This window comes from Bubalus bubalis, chromosome 5 (genome assembly GCF_019923935.1).
Source record: "Bubalus bubalis isolate 160015118507 breed Murrah chromosome 5, NDDB_SH_1, whole genome shotgun sequence".
NCBI lineage: Eukaryota > Metazoa > Chordata > Mammalia > Artiodactyla > Bovidae > Bubalus > Bubalus bubalis.
Window position 1 is genome coordinate 124,510,127 of NC_059161.1, and position 22,959 is coordinate 124,533,085.

Below are 22,959 nucleotides of genomic sequence, written 5' to 3' on the forward strand. Positions count from 1 at the left end.
ATTACATGATCTTGTTTTTGTAAAACAAAGTCCATACGTGTGTATGCATAAGATTATATGAGTATGGAGAAAGCCACGGAGGATACACAAGACATCAGTGAAGACGCTGAAGAGGGAAATAGGTACTTGGAAGTTATCCAATACATTTTAAGAACCCAGCATGTTTTTAAAATATTTTTCATATTTTAAAAAAATGTATGATGTGATCCCATTTTAGTTCAGTTCAGTCACTTAGTCGTGTCTGACTGTGACCCCAAGCAGCACGCCAGTCTTGCCTGGCCATCCCCAACTCCCAGAGCTTGCTGAAGCTCATGTCCAAGCTGGTGATGCTATCCAACTATCTCATCCTCTTGTTGTCCCCTTCTCCTCCTGCCTTCAATCTTTCCCTGCATCAGGGTCTTTTAGTCAGTTTTTCACATCACGTGACCAAACTATCGGAGCTTCAGCTTCAGCATCAGTCCTTCCAATGAATATTCAAGACTGATTTCCTTTAGGATTGACGAGTTTGATCTTGCAGTCCAAGGACATTTACATAACATTATACAACTGTATAAAGAAATGCATTGAGGGAGTTCCCTATGGCCCAGTGGTTAGGACTTGCAGCTTTCACTGCCAAGGGCCCGAGTTTGATCACTGGTCAGGGAACTAAAATCTCATAAGCCATGCTGGGAGACAAAAAAAAATGCATTGACAGAACAATCACCAAATTTCCACTGTAGTGGGTAATTTTTGTGGGCAATGGCACCCCACTCCAGTCGTCTCGCCTGGAAAAAATCCCATGGCTGGAGCAGTCCATGGGGTCGCTAAGAGTCGGACACGACTGAAAGACTTCACTTTGACTTTTCACTTTCATGCATTGGAGAAGGAAATGCAACCCACTCCAGTATTCTTGCCTGGAGAATCCCAGGGATGGCGGAGCCTGGTGGGCTGCCATCTATGGGCTTGCAGAGAGTTGGACACGACTGAAGCAACTTAGCAGCAGCAGCAGGTAATTTTTACTTTTTCTCATATTTCCATGTATTATCTTTAACTTTTTATACTAAGCAAGTGTAACTAATAAAAATGAAGTTAATATTGTGGACATAAAAGGAAAAATAAAAACGTTTAAATCATCTGAAAAATAAGGAAACATTATCAGTAAATACAACAGATTCTAGGGAGGAGGGGAGAAAAGAATCATTCGCTGTTTGAGCAACTACTAGATGTAAAACAGATTGACAGATATGACCCTGAATGAAATTCAGCCCCTGCTTCCAGAAAATCATGGTCTAGCAAAGGAGAGAGACTAACGCACAAATAAAAATGTACTATTACTGTTGATGATACTACCGTACTAGTAATGGTAAAGGCTGCAGCTGTGACTCATGGGGTAGTGACTGTCACTGCTTTCTCGTCATTTCCTTTAGGATTTTTGTGAGTGTTTTTTAAAAAATTACCAAGTTAAAATATTTTGGTTGTCCTTTTACTAATTTATATTTATTTAGATTCTTCAGAATATGGTATTAAAATCTCTAATCTTTAATTAAAAACTACAATTTCCTTTTGGTCAAGTGTATGATCAATTTTTTTAAGTGTTCTAGGGACAGATGAATAGTTAAAAGAGTTTGGACGTTGGCTACTCCCTGATCTGTTCTGACTTCTTTAAGCCCTTGTAGTAGTTAATTTCATGTTCACAACCACCTTCAGAGGTGGTTAACCTAACACCTAACAGAGGTTATCTGTTACTTATAGATGAGAAATCCAGGCACAGTGAGGTTAAGTAACTACCCCAACGTCACACAACTTACCAGTGTAGTCTATTGGTCCAAGACTCCTATTTGGCAAAACAGGATTAGAATGTTGGCCATGCCACTTTCTGGCTGAGGACCATGGAACAGACTTCCCAGTTTTGAGGCAAGTTGGAGTCCTACAGAGCCAGGCCAGCCACCCGCCGGCTGGCAACTAGGGAAGTCATTTAATGTCTATGCATCTCAGCTTCTTTGTCTGTAGCATATGGACATTAATGCTACTGTACAGGGCACTGCACTGATTGAATGAGATCGGGGGCCGTTGGTTTTAATGGACTATCGCCTGAGCTGTGGGGTCAAGAATTATACACAGATGCCTCCTGATTTTAAACCAGGGTGAAGTATAATGAAAACAGCAACACATCTATCTGGTCTTTGTCCCCAGATTCTGGTAAAGAGCTTCAGAAACCCTTGGGATTTCCTGAGTGCTGGGAGTGTCTTTCATTATTCATAATGAGGCCCTTTGGACTGGCTAACAGGGAGACTCACTGCCAGCTCTGAGGTCCCTGAGTGAGCTTCAGCATGGTGGCTGGTCACCAGAAAAACCAACCAAGTTTCAGCCTTACCCTCCACCTCTGGGTGTGGGAGAGAGGCTGGAGATTGCACTCAATCACATGACCAGTGATTCATTCAATCCCACCTATGTAATAAAGCCTCAATAAAAACTAGACAACGAAGTTTGGAGAACTTAAGGTTGGTGAACATACCAATGTAACAGGAGGGTGATGCACCCTGACTGCACGCACCAGGGTGAGGCTCCTGACCTCAGGACTCATCCAGACCTTGCTGCCCAGTGCATCTCTTTATCTAGCTCTTCATTTAAATGTGGCCTTTAAAATAACGCAGCAGCCATATACCGTACTTTCCGGAGTTCTTTATGTCATTCTAGCAACTTATTGAACCTGAAATGGGCGGTGGGAGCTACCAAATTTGTAGCAAAGCTGGTCAGAGGTGTGGGTAGCCTGGAGGCCCAGGTCTTGTGGTTGAACCCCTTAACCTGTGGGATCTTCACCAACTCAGCGTAGTTCATGTCTGAACTGAACTATGGAACATCCAGTTGTCAGAGAATTGGTGTCAGGACGTAAAGAATAAGTTTTAGGACTTCTCTGGGGGCCCAGTGGTTAAGGCTCTGCATTTCCACTGCAGGGGGCACGGATTTGACTCCTAGTCAGGGGTCTAAGATCCTGCATATGATGCAGTGCGGCCAAAAAGAAGTTTTGACACCCTACGAATCCCTGGCGTTTCCCATCGTTTCATTCTAATTTGATAGTTCAGAAACTCCAAGCCCCTGGCAAGGTTGAGAGGTAGTATCGTGAAGCTAGTTGAGCCTGGAGGGAGCAAATCCACAGATGTTTCTGACCCGTCTTTCCCCACCATGTCCAACCTTTGGAGAGCCTCACACGTGATTTCATTGCCCGGATTAGGACTGTCTACCAGCGAGTGAGCACATGCGATGCACCAAGTACTTTTCTTAAATTTTTCCTGGAAAACCATGTACATTTACACCTTCCTATTAAAGGTATTAATTTGAACAAGGGGTTGATAGGTATTGTAATCTGTGAGTTGGGTACAAATTAGAAATAATAGCAAGATAGCTATGTACATGGAGAAGGCAATGGCACCCCACTCCAGTACTCTTGCCTGGAAAATCCCATGGATGGAGGAGCCTGGTGGGCTGCAGTCCATGGGGTTGCTAAGAGTTGGACACGACTGAGCGACTTCACTTTGACTTTTCACTTCCATGCACTGGAGAAGGAAATGGCAACCCACTCCAGTATTCTTGCCTGGAGAATCCCAGGGACGGTGGAGCCTGGTGGGCTGCCCGTCTCTGGGGTCACATAGAGTTGGACACGACTGAAGCAACTTAGCAGCAGCAGCTATGTACAAATCACATATCTGGTAAAGGACTTTTTAATCCATACTCTCAAAACTCAGCAATAAGAAAACAGACAACTTGTGTGGTGTTAACTAATTGTAATCATTTCACAATATATGTGTATCAAATCATCACACGGTACACTTTAACCTTTCAATATGTTTTATGTCATTTGTATCTCAAAGCTGGAATTTTAATTCTATTTAAAAAAATATTTATTTGTGGCTATGCTGGGTCTTCGTTGCCGTGAGCCGGCTTTTGCTAGTTGCAGCCAGCGGGGACTACTCTTCGTTGTAGCCCTTGCACTTCTTATTGCAGTGGCTTCTCCTGTGGGCATGAGCTTGAGGGTCATGGCACACAGGCTCATTAGTTGTGGTGTAAGGGCTTAGTTGCTCTGCACCATGTGGAATCTTCCTGGACCAGGGATGGAACCCACGTTCCCTTCATTGGCAGGTGGATTCTTGTCCACTGAGCCACCAGGGTAAGTCCAACAATCCTATTTTTAAAAGCAAAAGATTTCAATAGACACTTTACCAAAGAACATGTATACCAGCAGGCTTCCTAGGTGGCACGAGCAGTAAAGAATCCTGGCAACGTAGGAGACATAGGAGACGCGTGTTCCATCCCTGGGTCGGGACAATCCCCTGGAGGAGATAACAGCCTGCTCTAAGCTTCTTGCCTGGAGAACCCCATGGACAGAGGAGCCTGGTGGGCTACAGTCCAGGGAGCCGCAGAGTGGGACACCGCTGAGTGACTGAACACACACATGTATGCTGGCAGACCTCGCTTCATTGCACGTCATTTTATTGTACTTTGCAGACTGTGTTTACAAACTGAAGGTTTGTAGCAACCCTGTGTCAGGCAAGTCCATCGGTGCCATTTTTCTAAAAGCGTTTGCCTCCTTTTTATCTCTGTTACACGTTGAGGGCTTCTCCGGTGGCTCAGCTGGTCAAGAATCCGCCTGCAATACGGGAGACCTGGATTCAAGCCCGGGGTGGGGAAGATCCCCTGAAGAAGGGAACATCACATGTTGGTAGTTCTCACAATATTTCAAACCTTCAGCCAGCAAAAAGATATCATTTGCTGAAGGTTCAGATGATAGTTAGCACTTTTAGCAATACAATATTTTTAAATTAAGGTATGTACATTTATTAAAGACATAATGTTGTCACACACTTAATAGACTTGGTATAAATATAATTGTCATATGTTCTTTAAAACCAAAAAATTCACAGGACTCCATTTATTGCAGTGACATGGACTAAACCCATACTATCTCTGAGGTGTGTCTGTATATGGTAAATAAACATAGGAAAAGATGCTCAACATCATTAGTCATGAGGGAAATACATGTTAAAACCACTATGAGATACTACCACACCTATTTGAGTGGCTAAAATTAAACAAGAGGGACAATACCAAGTGTTAAGGAAGACTTGGAGGAACTAGAACTCTCCTGCACAGCTGGTTGGAATGCACATGGTCCAACAACTTTGCAAAACAGCTTGGCTTTTTCTTAAAAAGTGAAACAAGATTTTTTTAAAAAATCAGAATTGAACAAAAAAAAATTTTTAAGTGAAACAATACATACATGACCCAGCCCTTCCACTCAAAAGCATTTACCCAAGAGAAATGGAAGTTTATATCCACACAAAGACATGTATGTGAATGTTCATAGCAACTTTATTTGCCATAAATAGTCCAAAGCTGGAAACAGCCCAAATGTGTATCAACAGGCAATTAGCTAAACAAACTGTGGAACATCCATCCAATGGAATACTACTTGGCAATAAAAGGAATGACCATTAATATATGAAAGGACATGGATAAATCTCAAAAGAATGATGCTTAGTGAAGTCAAATAAAAAGAGTACATACCATATGTTTCTATTTACATAAATTCTGAACTATGCAAATTCATGCCTAGTGACAAAACAGTGGTTACTTGGGGCTGGGCAGGCAGGGAGGAACAGGAGGGCCTGATCACAAAGAGGAAGAATTTGGGGCAATGGAAACATTTATCTTTGATTGCAATAATGGCTTCACAGGTATATGTGTGTGAGAGTCATCAAACAGTACATTTTTAATATATGCGGTTCATTGCCAATTCTACCTCAATAAAGCTGTTTGAAGAGAAGCAACAGAAGGCAGCTAGAGAGAGAGGGACCCGCCCAGAGCTTGTCACAGAACATTGGTTTCATTATCTCCACTTGATTTCATCATCTAGGAGAGGACTGACTATCTTGGCTTTTTGGTTTTCTTTTCTAAGCCATTACTGAGTTTTTTGAGTGCTTGCCTTAAAATATTTAAACTCATGTTTTCTAACATGGTTTTTTTTTCTTTTGGATTTGACATGGCATGTGCTGTGCTTGTCATTCAGTCGTGTCCGACTCTTTGCGACCCCACACACTGTAGCCCACCAGGCTCCTCTGTCCATGGGGATTTTCCGGGCAAGAATACTGGAGTGGGTTGTCATGCCCTCCTCCAGGAGATCTTCCCAATCCAGGGATAGATCCCAGGTCCCCTGCATCGCAGGCAGATTCTTTACCATCTGAGCCACCAGGGAAGCCCAAGAATAGTGGAGTGGGTAGTCTATCCCTTCTCCAGGGGATCTTCCTGACCTAGGAATTGAACTGGAGTGTCCTGCATTGCAAGCGGATTCTTGACCAGCTGAGCTACCAAGGAAGTCTGTGACATGGCATGGGGAATCTTAATTCCCTGACCAGGGATGGAACTCATGCCCCCTGCAGTGGAAACATGGACCCACTGGACCACAGGGACGTCCCTTACATAGTATTTGATACATACAAAAAGTATGTGGACCCTCACGTGCATTAGGAACTGAACTATAAATTGAACATCCATGAACCCCCTCAACTAGCCTGAGAATCAAGATATTACCTTCACAAATTCCTGAGGTCCTTCCTTACCCCGGCCCCACTCCCCCCACAGGGACCGTCGTTTGAATTTTGTGCTTTTCTTCCCCTGATCTCCTCAGCGTTTGATCGTGAATGTGTGTGCTCGGTTGCTCCAGTCATGTCCAACTCTTCTGTGACCCTATGGACTGTAGCCCACCAGGATCCTCTGTCCATGGGGTTCTCCAGGAAATAATACTGGAGTGGGTTGCCATGCCCTCTTCCAGGGAATCTTCCCAACCAAGGGATCAAACTCACATCTGCATTTTAGGTGGATTCTTTAACAGATGGTTTAGTTTTGCTTATTTTTGCTATCATGCTGTGTGTCATTTAATGCAATTGGCTGTTTTCACTTGACATTACATCTCTATGATTCATCTGTCTTGTTGGATTATGTGTATTACAATACTTCCAATTCTCCCTACACCCTGCAGGTTGATATAAGATATGGTCTACCTGGGGAAAATACAGCCCAGCAAGCTCACCCAGTCCAGGGACCCAACTCCAGGGCCTCCTTGTCAGAATATCACGTTCATTCCTTCACTCAAAAAGCTTTCTGTGTACCAAGCAGTGACCAGGCAATGGACATGGCACCATGAGCACAGAGGATACCCCGCTGTCCTGAAGCACCCGTCTGGTGGTTACCGCTCATCCTGACCCTCACTTGACTCGGGGTATGGGCCAGCTACCCAAACATGCTGGGGTGCCTTGCCTCTTCCACTGACGCACAGGATGGCTTAGAGAGGCTGATGTCACCCAGCCCAGAGGCTTCTGCCCAGCGAGGGCAATGTGGCAGTAGCTGTCACAAGGACAAAGCCAGCTCTGACCCAGCAAGGCCACTTCCAGGAACTTATCCTACGGGGCACGTGAGTATGTACAGAGTGGCACTGGCTTACGAGTATTTATTGCTGCATCATTTGTACTATCACACTAGTAGCAACAACTGAAATTTCCATCAATAGGATCTAACTAAGGTTAATTCACATTAGTTATGAGAAACCCATACAGTGGAACATCACTAGCTATAAAAGAACAAAGGTGGAGGCACTGATCATGGAAAGTTCTCCAGGACAGATTTTTTTTTTTTTTGGTCATACTGCACAGCTTGTGGGATCTTAGTTCCCCAACCAGGGATCAAACCTGGGCCCTGAGCAGTGAAAGCACAGAGTTTTAACCACTGGACTGCCAGGGAATTCTCTCCAGCTCTCCAGGATGGATTTTAAAGGGCAAGATTAGGACACTGTGTGGAATATATCACCGTGTAAGAAAGGGGAAAGATGAATGCATGCTGAACTGCTTAAACATGCAGGAGTACTTCCAGAGAGTTCATGAGTAACTGGGACCTGGATAGGAGACTTTTTATCTAGTTTGTATTTTTTTTAATTGTGGGACTTCCCTGGTGGTCTAGTGGTTAAGACTCAGAGGTCCCTGGTCTGGAGCAGGGGGTGAGTTCCACAAGCCACGTAGTATGCTCCTCACCAAAAAAAAAATCTATGTACCATGGCCAAGGATTATCTATTAAAAAACACACATAAAATAACAATTTTGGTCTTTCAGTGCATATTCCCTGGCTTCTTGACCTTTCTTTGGCTGACAGCCAGCCTTTTGCTGGCAGCAAATATTTAATCAAAGGTCCCTGCTTTTCCCCCGCCCTCTGCTTTTGCCACTTTACAGTCTGACCACCCCCCAACTGCTGTAGTGTGCTGGGGGACTGGCCTGCCACAAGGTGGCACTGTCTGCTGCCTGCTGCTCTGTGGGCTGAAAGTCCTCCAGGGCACCTGGGCATCAAGGGTCGGGGTCTATGTCCACTGAGCAGAAGCTCACCTCCCCAGCCCTGGCACTCCTCAATCCTGCACCTCTGCCAAGAAATCTGGAAAAATGGAAGTTAGGAATCATATCCCTGTCACTCCTCCACCTGGCCCATTAAATGCCCCCCAAGTAGGTGCAGACAAACCTTCAGAACCTGGAAGGTGCCTCTTACCTTCCTTCGGATCTCAGGGAGAACACAGGAGCTGTGTCTCTGCTCCTGATCTGAGCCCCCGTTTCAGTTGATAAACCCTCTCTTGTCCCTAAGAGAGCAGTCAAAGCTCTGCAGGAGGGTGGACAAGGGGACAATGTGACAAACACGAGATGGCTCAGGGTCCCCTGCCAGGAGCACTAGGGACTGGGATGCCATCTACCCACCCACTCAGCACTTCATTCATTCATCAAATATTTGCCAACGGCCCACAGGTGCAGAGTTCTCGTCCAGCACTTGAACATCAGAAGGGAGGGACCAGGCCAAACTGACCTTGGACCTTTGCTCAGGCTCCTCCCCCCAGCCCCAGGCCTCCCCGCCCTCTGCAGCCTTGGTCCTGCCTCACCTACCCAAAGACTCTGCTCACGGGCAGCCTGGTCAATGCTTGGGACCACTTGGGGCTCCCTGGCCTGGGAGTACGGCACTGTCTAAGAGGGACATGTGGGAGAATGACCATGGAAAGCCCAAAGCCAGCAACAGGTGAATGGATGTATCCTTGAGATGCAGGCTCCAGCAAGGAGGACAGCTGCCCTCACTGGGGGCTGGCCCACATCTGGGTAGGGAATCCCTCTGGGAGCCCAGGAACTCTTGTTAAATGGACACAGGCTAATCTTCCCAGAGTCTAGCTTGATGAGCACGCCCGTGTTTAGTAATCCCAGCCTGACAGAGCAGACAGCAGGTGGGAGGCAGCCCCAGGCTTGGGTGCGGGATGCAGGTCATGACAGGCTGTCTCCACAGGCAGCAGCCTCCCTGGGGCTGGGTAGAGCAGCCCTGGGCTGGCCTCTTCTGGCTCCTTCCACAGGCTACCTGGTGGGCTCCCACCCGGGACAGGGGTCCTCTTGATGAATCCGCTGTTTGGCGCCTCTCCCACCCCAGCAGCATAACTCCTTGGCCACAAAGGAGACCTCACACTGCAAGGCAGGGGGCTCATCCTGAGCAGGGGAGCCCAGGACAACACAGCGACCCTGAGATCTCACAGGGGGCCGAGGCCTCCCCTTTACCTCTACCTGCCTCCCCATGAGAGAGTCACCAGAACACTGGTGGCCCCCCTTCCATGTTTCATCCACAGCCCCTGGTGCCAAGAAAGATGCGCTGGAGGGAGATGTGGCGGGAGATGAGGCAGGGGCTCAGCATCCCCTGACCCAGAGGGACCAGTGGAATAAAATCAAACCAGCTTTAATGCCAATATAGTCTCTCTTTTAAATACCATGTTCCCCAGGATGGAGCGCAGGGGCAGGCTCTTGGCAGGATGAGTGGAAAGGAAAAGTGGAACAAAATGGAATGGATAGCCCCGGGCTGCCCCCAAACTGCCCAGGGCCCTGCCACAGTGCTCCAGGGACCAGCTGCCCGCTTGGGAGGGGGATATGACAGCAGCTTCTTCTGGTCCAGTTAATTGTGGAGGTGTGGGCTGCGGGCCCCTCCCTTCTCAGAGCCCCCAGACTCTTCTCAGGATTTCTGCCCTTTCAGACCAGCAGAACCAGGGCCTGAGCTCCTCTGATCTTGGAGGGGCCCCCTGCCTGAAACAACTGCCGCGTGGGGCGGACAGGGGCACCCCTGGCCAAGCCAGCTAGGTGGCCTGCTCAGTAACTGCTCTGGTGGCCTGTGAGAATGTAGAGGTTGCTGTGAGCCCCGGGCTTGTCGGTGGGAATGCTCTCAAGGATGATGTCTCTGGAGAGGAGGGAGAATGGAAGTGAGCGAGGTGGGAAGGCGCACGGCATCGCCATCTGTGGGGCGGGGACTGACGGGTACCGTGTCCTACCTGTGGGCGCCGAGCACTCGGAAGATCCTCGTCTCATCTGTGATCTCCTGGGTCACCTGGGAAGAAAGGGGGCACTGAGGCCACCCCAGCGCACCCTCTCCTAGAAGGTGGGGACCACCGGGTGGGGAGGCCTAGACTCCCGGGTCCCCCTCACCTCATTGGTGTCCAGGCTGCGGCCCTGCATCCCATGGCTCCAGAAGGCCAGCACGCTGTCCTGTAGGCACACTGGGAAGGGCCAGGCCACCATCAGCCCCGTGCCTGCCCGAGGGCCACTGGTTCCCCCAGCGATGCCCCAAGCCCAGGTGTGGGTGGCAGACCAGACTGCAGGTGGCCAGGATGGCTCTCAAGAGGGGCTGGGGGACCTGCCTCCTTGTTCTGCTACCAGCCCCGAGCCCCAGGGCCACATCATGCGCTCCAGGCTGGCATCTTCTGCACCCACCCCCCCAGCCCCACTGTCCGGTTCACTCACCCACAGTCTCAATGGGGAAGTCAAAGGTCAGCACTGGCGCCAGCGTGGCCGTGGGCTCGCCCAGCAGGTTGACAATCCTCACGCAGCCTGCATAGGGCCGGGGTTGGGGGGTGCTGATGGGTGGGGGGGCTCCCTTACCACCCCCTCCAACACCCCGGCCCTGACCCCAGGAACACTCACGGTCAAAGCAGACCAGGACTGTGTCCCTGTCCACCTGGATCACCTGCTGGGCCGAGCCCGGGAACCCCTCTGCAGTTAGAGAAGGGAGACACAGCCTGGCTGACCACCAGCCCCGCTCTGGCTCCGAGAGGAAGACACGAGGCGGGGGGTGGGTTGTTAGGCAGCCTTCGCCACAGGAGCATCCTGGGGGGTGTTATGATGCTGGATCTCACTGCACAGCTGGGGCACTGAGGCTTGGCGCCAAAGTGACCCATCCGCAGGCTCACAGGGAGCCGGGCTGAACCTCAGGGAGCCGCAGGAGAGCAGGGACCCGGGAGTCAGGGGAGCCAGACTTCAAGACTCAGTCACTATGTGACCTCGGATCTCTGAGCTTCAGGTTCCTTAACTGTAACCCAGGCATGACGACACCTACCTCACAGGGCCGTTGTGAGAATCAAGAGTGAAATCTCATGAGACCCCTGGCTGGGAGTTTGGACACCGTAGGGTCCAGGGCACCTTCCCCTTCCTTTACCCACCGCCACTCCCTTCACTCCCTGAGCTGCCCTAGCACCCAGGATCCTGCTTCCTTGCTCAGAATGAAGGCCTCTGGCTCCTGCCTTCCCCAGCTTGGCTGTCCCTGCAGCCCCCGCGGGGTTGGTCAGGTTGTCTTAGCTGCTGAGCCCTTTGGTCTAGTGACATCTTCTATGGGGAGACCCAGCTGAAGGGAGGCTGGGAGCCTCGGGATCCCCAAGATCTCCGTGGAGCTGTAAACCGTGGGGCACTCTCTGTGCATACATATCACGTGCACACACACTCATTCACGCAGAGCCTGGCCCTCCAGCTCACCGGGTGGGATGAGGATGTCCGGCGTCAGGCCAGCCTCCAGTGGTAGGACGTGGAACAGGACGCGGCAGCCGGGCCCCTCAGGGCCCTCGGCCCCTACACACACCTGCGGGAGCTCCTTCCCGTCCAGTACCAGCGGTTCCAGCATCCCTGCTGGGCTGGGCAAGGGGCTGGAGAAGTTCTGGGGGCAGCAGCAGCACTCAGGTCTTTATTTCCTCCCCCAGACCCCGCTGCCGCCCGCCCGGGGCGTCCCCCCACTGGCCCCGCACCTTCAGCAGCAGGAACTTCTGCAACGGCTCGTACCACTGCAGCAGGAGCAGGCTGGAGGGGAGCGCGGCCAGCAGGAAGGTGCTGCCCGTGTGGGGGTTCCGCACTGTGGGAGAGGAGGCGGTGGGCCCCGGGGCTGTGCTCGCCTGCGCCCAGCTAGCCCCGCCCCGCCCCTACCTCATCCCACCCGCCCCCCAGCTCTTACCCACACGACACTGCAGGCAGCCTTTGGTGTCAGGAATCTTGTTGGACAGGGCAAAGCGCCTGGGGGGACAGCAACCAGGGCAGGTGTCCCCGGCGCCATCCTGGGCAAGGCCTGACCCCCCGCAGAGCCCTAAGGATGGGTTCTAACACCTTCCCTGCCTCACAGGTGGCAGACGGAGGCTCTGGAAGGCCAAGTCACTTGCTCGAGTAACTGAGAAGCGGATGTGATGCTGGGCCCGTGGCTCCAGCACCCAAATTGACAGACTGGAGCCTGTACATCCAGACCAGGGGTTTGGCTCACAGAATTCTCTCTAACCCTGACTGGGGGGCAAGGCACTTGACCTCTCGGTGCCTCAGCTGACTCCTCTGCAGATGGGGGTGGGGGGGTGCAACCGTGGTACCCACCTTGCAGGGTCACAGTGAGGTCTGTATGAGTTAACTCAGCAGAGGGCTTGCAGCAGGCCCGCATGACAGGTGCCCTCACAGAAGGCTAGCTTTTCTCATCCCCTATTAATACTTTCCCACCTACTTTCAGTCATTGAAAATCCTTTTTAAGGAAATGAAGGATCCAAATGCTGATGTTGTTTAGTTGCTAAGTCATGTCCAAATCTTTTGCGACCCCATGGACTGTAGCTGGTCAGGCTTCTCTGTCCATGGAATTTCCCAGGCAAGAATAATGAAGTGGGTTGCCACTTCTTCCTCCAAGGGATCTTGCCAACCCAGGGATCGAACCAACATCTCCTGCATTGGCAGGCGGGTTCTTTATCTTGAAGCCACCGAGGAAGCCCAAAATGAAGAAATTAGGGTGTGGGAGGGCTGGGAGTTGATTCAGGCTCCAGCTCTTCCTTCAGCCAGAGCACTCAGGGCCAGTTCCCACCCCACACGCCATATGTCACAGGTGGGCAAGCTGGCCAGAGGAGACAAAGACTTGCAAGAAAACGGCAATCGCCGGGCCCTCTTCTGTTTCCGCTGGCTATTACACAGGGTGGCCGGTGGGTGGCTTCCTTTGGTGCTGAGGGAGAAGTAGGGTCCTTGCTCTGGTTCCTTGCTGTCCCCCAAGCCCTCAGGGGAAGTTCCGAACCTGTTTCTTGCTCTGAGAAGCAGGGCAGCATGCCAGCAGCCCGGCCACCTCTCCCTGTGACCCAGGGCCCGTCTGCACCCTCTGTTGGGACGTGGGCCCCGCCGAGGAAGCCAGCACCTCTCTCCCTGCGTTTGCCCCTCTCTCCCCTGTTCCTTCCACTCTCTTCCCAGTTGGCCTTCAGATGGGACAGAGGCAGATTTTTTTATTTGTTTTTTTTCTCCAACAATTTGAGATCTCCGCTGTGACTTCCCGAACACACACCCAAAGCTGCCTGTGACTCGGGGCTGTATTGGGCCTATTTCCTGCAGGTCCCGGGCCAAAGCAGAGGTTGGCCTGGGACTGAGGTCAGGAAGCTCCAAGGCCACTGGGTTCCCAACGTGGTCCTCGAGCGAGCCTGCTGCACGAAGGGCCTGGGCCCCTCATCTCCCCGGTGGGTGTAGCCGCGGCCCAGCCTCCCCCACCGTCCCCACCGGCTTCCACCACCCACCTGGTCATGGCGATGTCTCAGCCCACAGCCCACCTACCCGCTCAAATCTCAGGGCCACCCCCCACTCCCCGACAAGAGCTGAGGCCTGTCTTGTATATTTCAAACTCGACGTGACACCATTGAATTCTGCCCCACCCGCAGCTGACGACAGCTCCATCCTTCCGTTGCCAAGGCCAAAGCCCTGGAGTCATCCTTGACTCCTCTCTTTCTCTCCCATCCACCAACTGTCAGGAAATCCTGTTGGTCTGGCTTTCAAAATAAAACTGGAATCTGACTGCCTCTGTCCTCCTTCACCGCTACCCTGGCCCAAGGTGCCATCACGTCGCACCAGCCTCCTGACAGGCCTCTGCTTCCACCTGTATCTCCTCCAGCCTCCTCCCAGCGCAGCAGCCAGACTGACCTGTGAGAACCTCAGTCAGGGCACACTCAGGGGTAAAGGCTGCTCTGTGGCGACAGGGCCCTCGGAGGCCAGCCCCTTCTCACTGCCCCCATGTGGACCCCGACTCCCTGCTGTTCCTCACATAAGCAGGCCTGGCCTCTGGGCTCAAGCCCCGACCCCCCAGCCCCCAGATATTCTCAGGACTCACTCCATCACCCCCTCCAAGTCTTTGCTCACACAGCACCCTCTCAGGGACGTCCTTCCTGACCACCCTTTGAACACCGCCTCCTGACCCTCCACGTTACCACTGCGCTGCCTCCTTCCTCGTGTCCATTGTTGTCTGTCCCTCTTGACACAGAGTCTGAGGAGTACAAGGGTCTCTAGTTCCCAGGAGGGTCTCACGCCCAGGAGGCTGCCTGGCACATACCAGGAGCTGTACGGCTAAATGAGGGCCCCTGCCACCCATGGGCAGAGGAGCCTGGCAGGCTACAGCCCATAGGGTCGCACAGAGTTGGACACGACTGAAGAGACTTGGCACACACACACCACCTCATAAACACACCTCAAGCCTGCTCAATGGGGGTCTCCCAGTCCCTCCCTTCCCCTCACGCACACTCTCATTAGTCCCCAAATGCCATCAACCCTGCTTCCTAAATATTGCTCAGGTCCGTCCAGTTCCCACTGCCGTCCCTCGTCTCGGGTCACTACACTGGCCTCTCTTCCAGGCCCTCTCATCAGTCTCCTGCTCCATTCATCCTTCCCGCTGTCACCACGGCCGTCGGCAGGCGCTCCCGTGTCCATCTGCCCAGACAAGCCCCTCTCTCCTTCCCCAGCTCCAGGAGAGGGCGCGTGACCCAGGCCTGGCCCCTGGCTCCTCATCCTGTGGCCGCAGTGACCAGCCCAGAAGTGGGCACGGCCCTCAGCTAGGCCCATGAGAACTGGCCCCAGCCTGTGGTGGGAATTACTTGGAAACAGAGGTTCCAGTTCCACGGGTTTATTAGCTAGTGGATCACTGGGTGGACCTGCAGGTAGCTGTCACTGGGCAGGAAAGCCTACTTGAGGATGTAGGTGACAAGAGGGAAACAGAGCCAGGAGACGCAGGAAGACGCCCAAGGGTGCTGCTGGCGCCTGGGCCCAACTGGGCCTGCAGCTGACCCTACTCCTGTTACTGCTACATGTTACTGCTTGGTCGCTCAGTCCTGTCTGACTCTTTGTGGCCCCATGGACTGTAGCCCACCAGGCTCCTATGTCCATGGGATTCTCCAGGCAAGAATACTGGAGTGGGTTGCATTTCCTTCTCCAGGAGATCTTCCCAACTCAGGGATCGAAACTGGGTCTCCTGAATTGCAGATGCCTTCTTTACTATGTGAACCAGCAGGGAAGCACCAGACCCCACCTCTACCCGAGGCATTAAACTCCCTTTTGAGCTAAAGCCAGTGAGTGAAATCATCCGCAACAGGAAGAGTCCTGACTGACATACAGAGGGATCCTACTAAGATGCTCCCTGTGCCGCTGCCAGTCAGACAAAGCCCAGATCCCGGCCTGGCATCAAAGGCAGGGCTCTGCCACCTGTACAGCTTCCCCTTGGGCTGCTCCCCCTCCCCTACTCAGCCCAAACACCTTCTACCTCCACAGATCGCCTAGGAAAATTCACACATAATTCACACATATTCCTTCCTTGCTGGAAGGCTGATCTCTAATGCATCTGCCTGGAAGACCCCCACGTGTTGTCAACTCCCACAAGCTCGCCTAGCCTCTCTGAGGCCTCCCCACCCCTCCCAGCTCTGGCTCACCCCAGAGCTGAGTGTTAAGGACTCATGGGACTTGTCCCCAAGCCCAACCTAAGAACTGGCGTTTCCCAGTGCTCAGGAGACATTTGCCCCACAGCCTACCCACCACGGTGCCAAGGGCTCGCCTGACATAGTCACATCCACTGTCTCCTTCCCTCCCGACAGGCCTGGGGGCAGCAGGAGGGAAGGCTACCAGCAGGGCTGACCAACGAGGAAACCAGGCCTCAGAGAGAGGCCAAGTGACATGACTAAGATGCCAACCGTGTCGGGACCAGGAAAGGCCGTGTTCCAGCCCTGGCTCTGTCCCTCCGTCTCCCCTGGGTGCTCCCATCCCCGAAGGGCCAGGGTTGCTGACCTGGGGATGATGCGCTGGGTGAGGCGGTTGGTGGGGATGGAGAGGGGGACCTGCTGCTGTAGCCGCCGCTGCTCAAACAGGCCTGGGAGGTCGTGGGCCCAGATGTGCGTGGACTTCCCTGTGGAGGGAGGTGGCAGAGGTGGGGATCAGAGCTGGTGGGCAGGCCGCCGGCCCCGCCCCCTGCCCGTCCCACCTGGTACCTGAGAGGGACAGGAGCACGTTGTTCACGCAGTAGAGCCAGGCGCAGCGGTGCGAAATCAGCTGAGGCCACAGAGCAACAGGCAGACAGTGTCAGCCCCCGGCACCGGGCCCCCGGCCCTCCCCTGCTGGCTGGGCCTCACCTTCTCCAGTGTATCCTCATGCAGTTCGTGCAGGTTGAGGGTATAGATGCCCTCCTCGGCTCCCACCACCAGGAACTGGTCTGCAGGTTGGGGCATGGGGTCAGAGGTCAGCTACATTCCCCGGGCCCAAGCCAGGGATTCCCAGTCTCCTTCCTCCTCCCTGGCCCTGCCTACCCCGGGTGACAGGGTGAATCCAGGTGATAGCAGCATGGATCCGCAGGGGGCAGCCATTGAAGACCTTGGAGAAGCAGGCGCCCATCTGGAGAGGAAGCAGGAGGCTGATGAGGAAGTTAAGGGGCAGCGGGGGGCGGTAGTGGGGGCGGGCAGCAGGTGGCGGGGCAGCAGGCAGCCGGGAGGCGGAGCTATGAGACAAACACTTACGTGCACCTTGGGGGTCGGGGGGAGCCCGTGGCAGGATGACCTCTGGGAGGGAGGAGAGGAGTCAGGGTCTTACCCGCAGACTCCCACCTCCCCCACCCTCCTTCAGCACCCCCTCACCTCAGGATCTTCCCGGTGCTTCATGGTGGCCCAGGCAGTGGGGAGCAGGGGAGGGCTGGTGGGGCCTGGGTGCGGCAGGAGTGGGGTTCCTGCAGGCACAGAGTGGCCGTGAATTCCAGTCCCAGACCACCCCGGGCCCGGCCTCCTGCTCCCCCACCGCTGGCTCACCTGCGAGGCTGGGGTGAAGGTCCTCGGCTGGAGGCTCAGTGGGAGATGACCCCAAGAACGGGGCCCTCTTGATGGTTCCTATGGTGTCATCTGGAGAGTCCAGCTCCTGGCGGGAGGGTCAGAGGACCCAGCCCAGCTGTTAGCAAGTGACCCTGTAACCTACTCCCAGCCAGCAGCACCCCCACCCTCAGCTCCCCTCCACTCTGAACCTGGAGTTCCAAGGCCGGCCGGATGGTCAGGCTCCTGTTGGGGACAGATTGGAGGGAGACGAGGTGTGAGATGTGATGGGGTCATGAGCCCGGTCCCCACCCTCTCCGGGCTCCGGGCCCTCACCTTTCCTCCAGGGCCTCCTGGACTGACTGCAGCAGGCTCCTGGGCAGGGATGGGGAGGGGTCAGAGGTCAGCCTGCCCTCTTGCGCCTGCCCCCCTGCAGCTTCCTTCCCCCTCACTCACCCACTCAGCTCCTCCTTCCCCAGCAGCGTCCACTCCTCTTCCCACTGTGGGGAAACCAAGTCAGAAAGGCCGGGAGGGAGGCAGAGAGACAGACAGGCAACGTGAGAGGGCGCTGGAGAGATGGGGGAAGAGAGAGAGAAGGCAGACAGACAGACAGACAGACACAGATGGAAAGTGAGATGGTAACAGGCAAGAGAATTGAGAGAGACAACAAGAGACAAAGAAACTGTGAAAGAGGGACAAAGGCAAAGAATGAGAGGGAACAAGACAGTGAGAGAGACAGGCACGGAGAGACTGAGACCGTGGGGGCGAAGAGAGACGCTGATAACAGAGACAGCGAGAGAACAGAGACGGTGAGTCAGACAACCCAGCAGCCACAGCGACTGAGGCAGAGAGGAACGTGCTGAAGGAGGTGGCGGTGGGGGGGGGTCCTCCAACTCGTGACAGGCCCACATGTGTTTTTTGGCCATGCTGCATGGAGCACATGGGATCTTAGTTCCCCAACCAGGGATGGAACCCGCACCCCCTGCAGCAGAAGCGTGGAGGCCTAATCACTGGACCGCCAGGGACGTCCCAGGCCCACACCTTAGAAAGGCATGATCGCTCTCTACCACCCTCCACCAACTGTCCAAAACGACCTGCCCCAGGAAGGAGCCCCAGCCCTCCCGGTCCCTGCGTGGACGGGTCTGTTAGAATGGCTCTCCCGGGCCTAAGGGCCAGGCTGCTGCGGCTGTCATCCTGGGTTTGAGATGCTTGGCCACCTGCAGAGCTCCCTAGCCCTGCCCCGAGGACCACCCAGCCACACAGCCAGCCCCTCACCGGCTCATTCAGTGGGTCTGTTTCCTTCCTGCGTGGGGCGCCGAATTTCACCTGGTGAACTGGGGGCCCAGACCCAGGGGTTAGGAGGCCAGAGACTCAGGACTGATCCCTAAAATCATACCAACTCCACACACAGCCCGCCATCAACTCCACACACAGCCCCCCACCAACTCCACACATATAGCCCTCTGCCAACTCTCCCAATTCTATACATTCAGCCCCCTCCAGGCAAACACAAAGCGCCCCCCAAGTTCACACTCAGCCCTCCATCACCAAATTCACATACATAGCCCCCCAATCCACACAGCCCCCCACCAAATCCATACACACAGCCCCCCAATCCACCCACAGCTCCCCCTCCCAAAAACAGACTCACACTGGATCTCCGAGGGGGTCCTCTCGGCTGGGCCATGCTGCCCCCGGGAGTGAATGGTGTCCGGAAATATGTCATAAGTCTACAGGAGAACACACACGGTGGACACACGCCCACACTCACCTCAAACTAGGTATTCCTTGAGGTGCTTTATACACACTGACGTGTTTGTATTCACAATAATGCTCTGAGATTACCGTGAGATTAAACGCACCTTCCTTTCACAGATGAGAAAACCAGCACAGAGAGCCAAAGATCACAGAGAAAACAGGTGACTTAAGTTAAGGACCTTCAGTTAAGGTGGCCCTTAACTTAACAGGGCCAAGGGCAAGTACCTATTGGAGTGGGCGACAGGGACGCAAACTAGCTCAGGGAAGATTCCTAACGCGTGGGCTCAACCAGACCGAAGCTCCCTGTGCTGCAAACACACGATCTGAAGGGACGTGACTGTATCACCTCTGTACTCCTCACCCCCAGACCAGGCCAAGACCCAGTCCCCAGGGGCTCTCACTTACCTCCAGGTCACAGTCTTCTGGAGAGGGGGTTCCCAGGTGGGGATCGTTGGCCTTGTCCAACAGCTGTGTGAGGAGAGCCCGAGGCAGGTGCTGGGTCGTGAAGGGGTGCTGGAGGATGGAGGGGGGCGCAGCTTGGTTCCTGGCCTCCGGTACCTGCTTCTGAGCATCAGGCCCCCTGCTCCCCCCTCCTGCCTCCCACCTGCAGAAGCTTCTCTGCTGTCGGTCTCTTCTTGGGATTCTTGGTCAAGGCAAGCTTGAGGAAGTGATGGAAATTCTGGGTCCTAGAGGGTACAAGAGCCCCCCCGCCCCAATCCCGGCCCAGGTTAGCCCTCAGGCAGAGCGTCCTGCCCCTACTCCAGAGGATTCTGCTGAGCCTGCCCAGGGAGGGGCCAGCTTGAGGCCACAGGCAGCTGGCCTGAGCAACACTGCTGTTGCGACACGGCAGCGCCTCCATTATCAGCCATCTGCCTTTCTTCCTTGTCCACACGGGTCCCCGGCGTGGAGGCAGGGCCCAGGCCCCACTCCTGCAGACGGTCTGTGGAGGCCCAGGAAGGGCAGACCCTCAAGGCTGCACCTGGGGAACCGGCAGACGGCTCCTCCACCCTCATCGGGCTGGACTGAAAGGGGGGCCCCAGCAGGCGATGTGGCCCTTACCAGCGAGTCTTGTCTCTCAGCTTTGGCGGCTGGAAGCTGCTCTTAGACATGAGCATCAAGGCCCTGTGGAGACCACAGGTCAGAGGTCAAGGGTTACAGGGTTCTTGGCCCAGGCCAGGGGCAAGTGTTCTGCTGACCTCATGGGATGCAGGTGGAAGAGAGGTGGCTGCAGCTCGCCCAGCTCAATGGCAGTGATGCCCAGGGCCCAGACGTCACACAGCTCATTGTAGCCACCTTTGCGCTCCACAGCGGCCACCTCTGGGGCCATCCTGCAGGCAAGGTCACACATGAGATGGCCAGGGGCCTCCACTCACGGCCCCCACCCCCTCAGCCAGAGGCGCAGCCTCACCAGTATGGAGTCCCAATGAAAGACCTCCTCTTGGCCACAGACGCTGTCAGCTCGCCTGACACCCCGAAGTCAGCTGCAGGGAGAAAAGCCGCTCTCACCCCACCTCAGGCTGCCACTCCCCACCCACGGCTGGGGCACAGGCTCAGGATGCATCTGGCGGGGCTCAGACAGCAGGGGGCCCAGGCTCAAGGCCAGGTTCCCTCCTGGGAGGGGTCGACCACCTTCCAGCCCTGACCCAGTGCCTGGTCCCAGGTTAGACTCCATATAGACCCAACCACATCCGACTTTCCAGCAGGAAGGGAGAATGGTGCCACGTTCTAAACGGGGAAAGCGAGGCTCAAGTGGTAAAACGACTTGCCCGAGGACAAGCAGGCTCCCAGACTCCAGGAGCTCCCACAGAACCCTCGCCCTGACGGTGTCCCCAGGGTACTGACCCAGCTTGACATCTCCCTGGAGGGTGAGGAGAAGGTTGGCTCCCTGTGGGAATGGAGGAGAGAGAATCCTGTCTGGTGCCCCCAAGAGTTCCCTCCTCCCTCCCACGATGCCCTTGGCCAGACCCCTACCTTGATGTCTCTGTGGATCTTCCCCTGAGAATGCAAGTGGTGGAGCCCCTGCGGACAAAGAGGAGCCCCTGAGAGCAGCTACCCCGTGTATCTCCCCTCTCCTGAACCCCCTCAGGCCTGGGGCCCCCCACCCAAGCAGCTTCCTCCACCCCTCTCCCCAAACAGGAAGTGACTGAGCCAAAAGGGAAATGGGCTGCTTCCGGCAATAGGGCTGGGGCCCCTTCCCCCCCAGGACCCACAGCCCCTCAGGCAGCTCAGCCTGAGGGACTCCACCCACCCCACCCTACCCCACACAGGGGCCTGCTGGGCTGCCTGCCCTGCTCCTGGGGACGAGGGGTGTGAGCAGTCCTACAGGCCCAGCTACCTTCAGTGCCTCTCGACAGACATAGGCAATCTGCCGCTCCTCCAGGGGCCCGGTGGCTGCAATGGAAGGGGTAAGGGCTGGCTTGGGGGTCTAGGGGGGATATGCTAACCCACCCAGGCTCCACCCTGTGTAGGGGAAGCAGCAGGCACTGCTGGCGAAAGGGGAGTTGGCCACATCCCCTCCCGACATAGGGTAGGATATACAGCCCAGAGAAGGACAGCATTTTTCTCAAGGTCACACAGCCAGTGAAGAAGTGGAGAGGGGCCCAAGTGCAGGGCCTCAGCGCTCTCCTCCTGCCCTATGTTGGGGTAGGGGGATGGGAAGAAGGCTGTGGCCCTCTGGGGCCTGGAGTCCTAGCCCTCACCGTGGTAAATCTCCTGCAGGGACCCCCCTCCGCAGAACTCCATGCAGATCCACAAGCGGTCATTCCTGGGGTGACACAGAGCTGGGGTGGGCACATGGCAGGGCCACATGGGGGCTGCCTGGGGGAGGGCAAGGGGATAAAGCAGCCTCACCTGAGGTAGCTGCCAATGTAGGCCACCACATTGGGGTGGCGGCACTCACGCAGGATGGTGATTTCCTGCTGAAGGGAGCTGATGTCGTCCCCTGGGAAACACAGGGCATCATGAAGGGCGCCGCCTTAACTCAGTGCCCCATCTGCAAAATGGGCACAGAGTGCCTCCTCTCTTCAGGCCAGACAGGTGCCAGCGGACAGTACCTCCTGGGGCCTGCCTCTCAGCGGGGGCCTCGGAAACGACAACTCTCCGCTCCTTACACCGCGCCCGCCCGCGCCGCGCTCTGCCCTCCCTCCAGCGCTGAGGCCCTGGCTCCCGGCCCTCACCTGGGTCTAGCTTGACTATTTTGACCGCGGCCAGTTCGGACGTGACCGTGTCGCGGGCCTGCAGGGGCGGAGGGGTTGAGAGGGATGAGGAGGGGGTGAGGAGGGATGAGGAGGAGGCGGGGCCGGGGGCCAGCTCCCGCAGCAAGACGCAGAGCGCGTACCCAGCTCTCAGCTCTCCCGCCCGGCCCGCCGCCCGGCGCACCTTGTAGACGTCGCCATAGGTCCCGGCCCCCACGCGCTGCAGCAGCTCGAAGCGGTCCCGTGGATCCTGCAGCGACACGTTCTGCAGCAGCGCCATGGCCCGGCGCCGGGCAGGCGCGAGCTGCGGAGCCGGCGCGGGGCGGCGCGGGGCGGGGCGGGGTGGGACGGGCGGGGCGGGGTAGTACCGCCGGGGCGGGCGCCGGTGGCTCCGAGGCCGCGGGGGCGGGACCGGGCCCTAGGGCGGGGCCAGGCCGGGGATGCCCCGCCGCCCGGCCGGGAGGAGGCGCCCGCGGGACCGACCCTTGGCTGCAAGGGGAAGCCCCAATCCCGGGAGGAGCGGGCGGCGCCGAGGCTCTTCCTTCAGCCACTGGTTCCTCGAGCTCTACAAGTGGGGAGACTGAAGCCCGCAGGGCCAGAAGGCAGAAGAAAGAG

At 55.2% G+C, this 22,959-nt stretch overlaps 1 protein-coding gene and 1 long non-coding RNA gene across 4 annotated transcripts; both read right to left on the reverse strand.

Annotated features, from left to right (window-relative positions):
• Positions 1-3,746: 3,746 nt before the first annotated feature.
• On the reverse strand, positions 3,747-6,157 carry LOC112585210. Its single transcript, XR_003109650.3, has 2 exons — positions 5,083-6,157; positions 3,747-4,671 (listed from the first exon to the last, which is right to left on the reverse strand). It is a non-coding gene; the product is annotated as an uncharacterized LOC112585210 (long non-coding RNA).
• Positions 6,158-9,755: 3,598 nt separating this feature from the next.
• Positions 9,756-22,689, reverse strand: MAP4K2 (mitogen-activated protein kinase kinase kinase kinase 2). 3 transcript variants are annotated; one of them, XM_006056522.3, is made up of 32 exons: positions 22,529-22,689; positions 22,327-22,384; positions 22,001-22,091; positions 21,850-21,914; positions 21,486-21,541; positions 21,122-21,169; positions 20,993-21,035; positions 20,559-20,631; positions 20,347-20,478; positions 20,210-20,272; positions 19,755-19,836; positions 19,556-19,663; positions 19,044-19,122; positions 18,668-18,726; positions 17,849-17,892; positions 17,729-17,767; positions 17,605-17,638; positions 17,396-17,501; positions 17,228-17,316; positions 17,111-17,152; positions 16,904-16,988; positions 16,730-16,809; positions 16,589-16,649; positions 16,389-16,506; positions 12,298-12,356; positions 12,095-12,198; positions 11,829-12,006; positions 11,004-11,072; positions 10,824-10,910; positions 10,509-10,579; positions 10,355-10,410; positions 9,756-10,263 (listed from the first exon to the last, which is right to left on the reverse strand). In XM_006056522.3, the coding sequence occupies exons 1-32, from the start codon at positions 22,622-22,624 to the stop codon at positions 10,176-10,178; spliced, it is 2,463 nt and encodes an 820-aa protein (XP_006056584.2). In that variant the 5' UTR covers positions 22,625-22,689; the 3' UTR covers positions 9,756-10,175. The 3 variants fall into 3 exon arrangements, with proteins under 3 accessions (XP_006056584.2, XP_025142406.2, XP_044799620.1); XM_025286621.2 differs by having other exon boundaries at positions 11,004-11,120; XM_044943685.1 differs by having other exon boundaries at positions 11,004-11,186.
• Positions 22,690-22,959: the final 270 nt, after the last annotated feature.

Bases quoted from the DNA above. Each gene is read 5' to 3' on its own strand.
- MAP4K2 (XM_044943685.1), bottom strand. From the start codon at position 22,624: ATGGCGCTGCTGCAGAACGTGTCGCTGCAGGATCCACGGGACCGCTTC. The intron at 12,199-12,297 runs GTAAGAGCTGGG...CCTCTCCCACAG, and splicing joins CTGCCTGCAGTGTCGTGTGG to TGCGGAACCCCCACACGGGC. The intron at 10,264-10,354 runs GTAGGACACGGT...CCTCCTCTCCAG, and splicing joins CGAGTGCTCGGCGCCCACAG to AGACATCATCCTTGAGAGCA.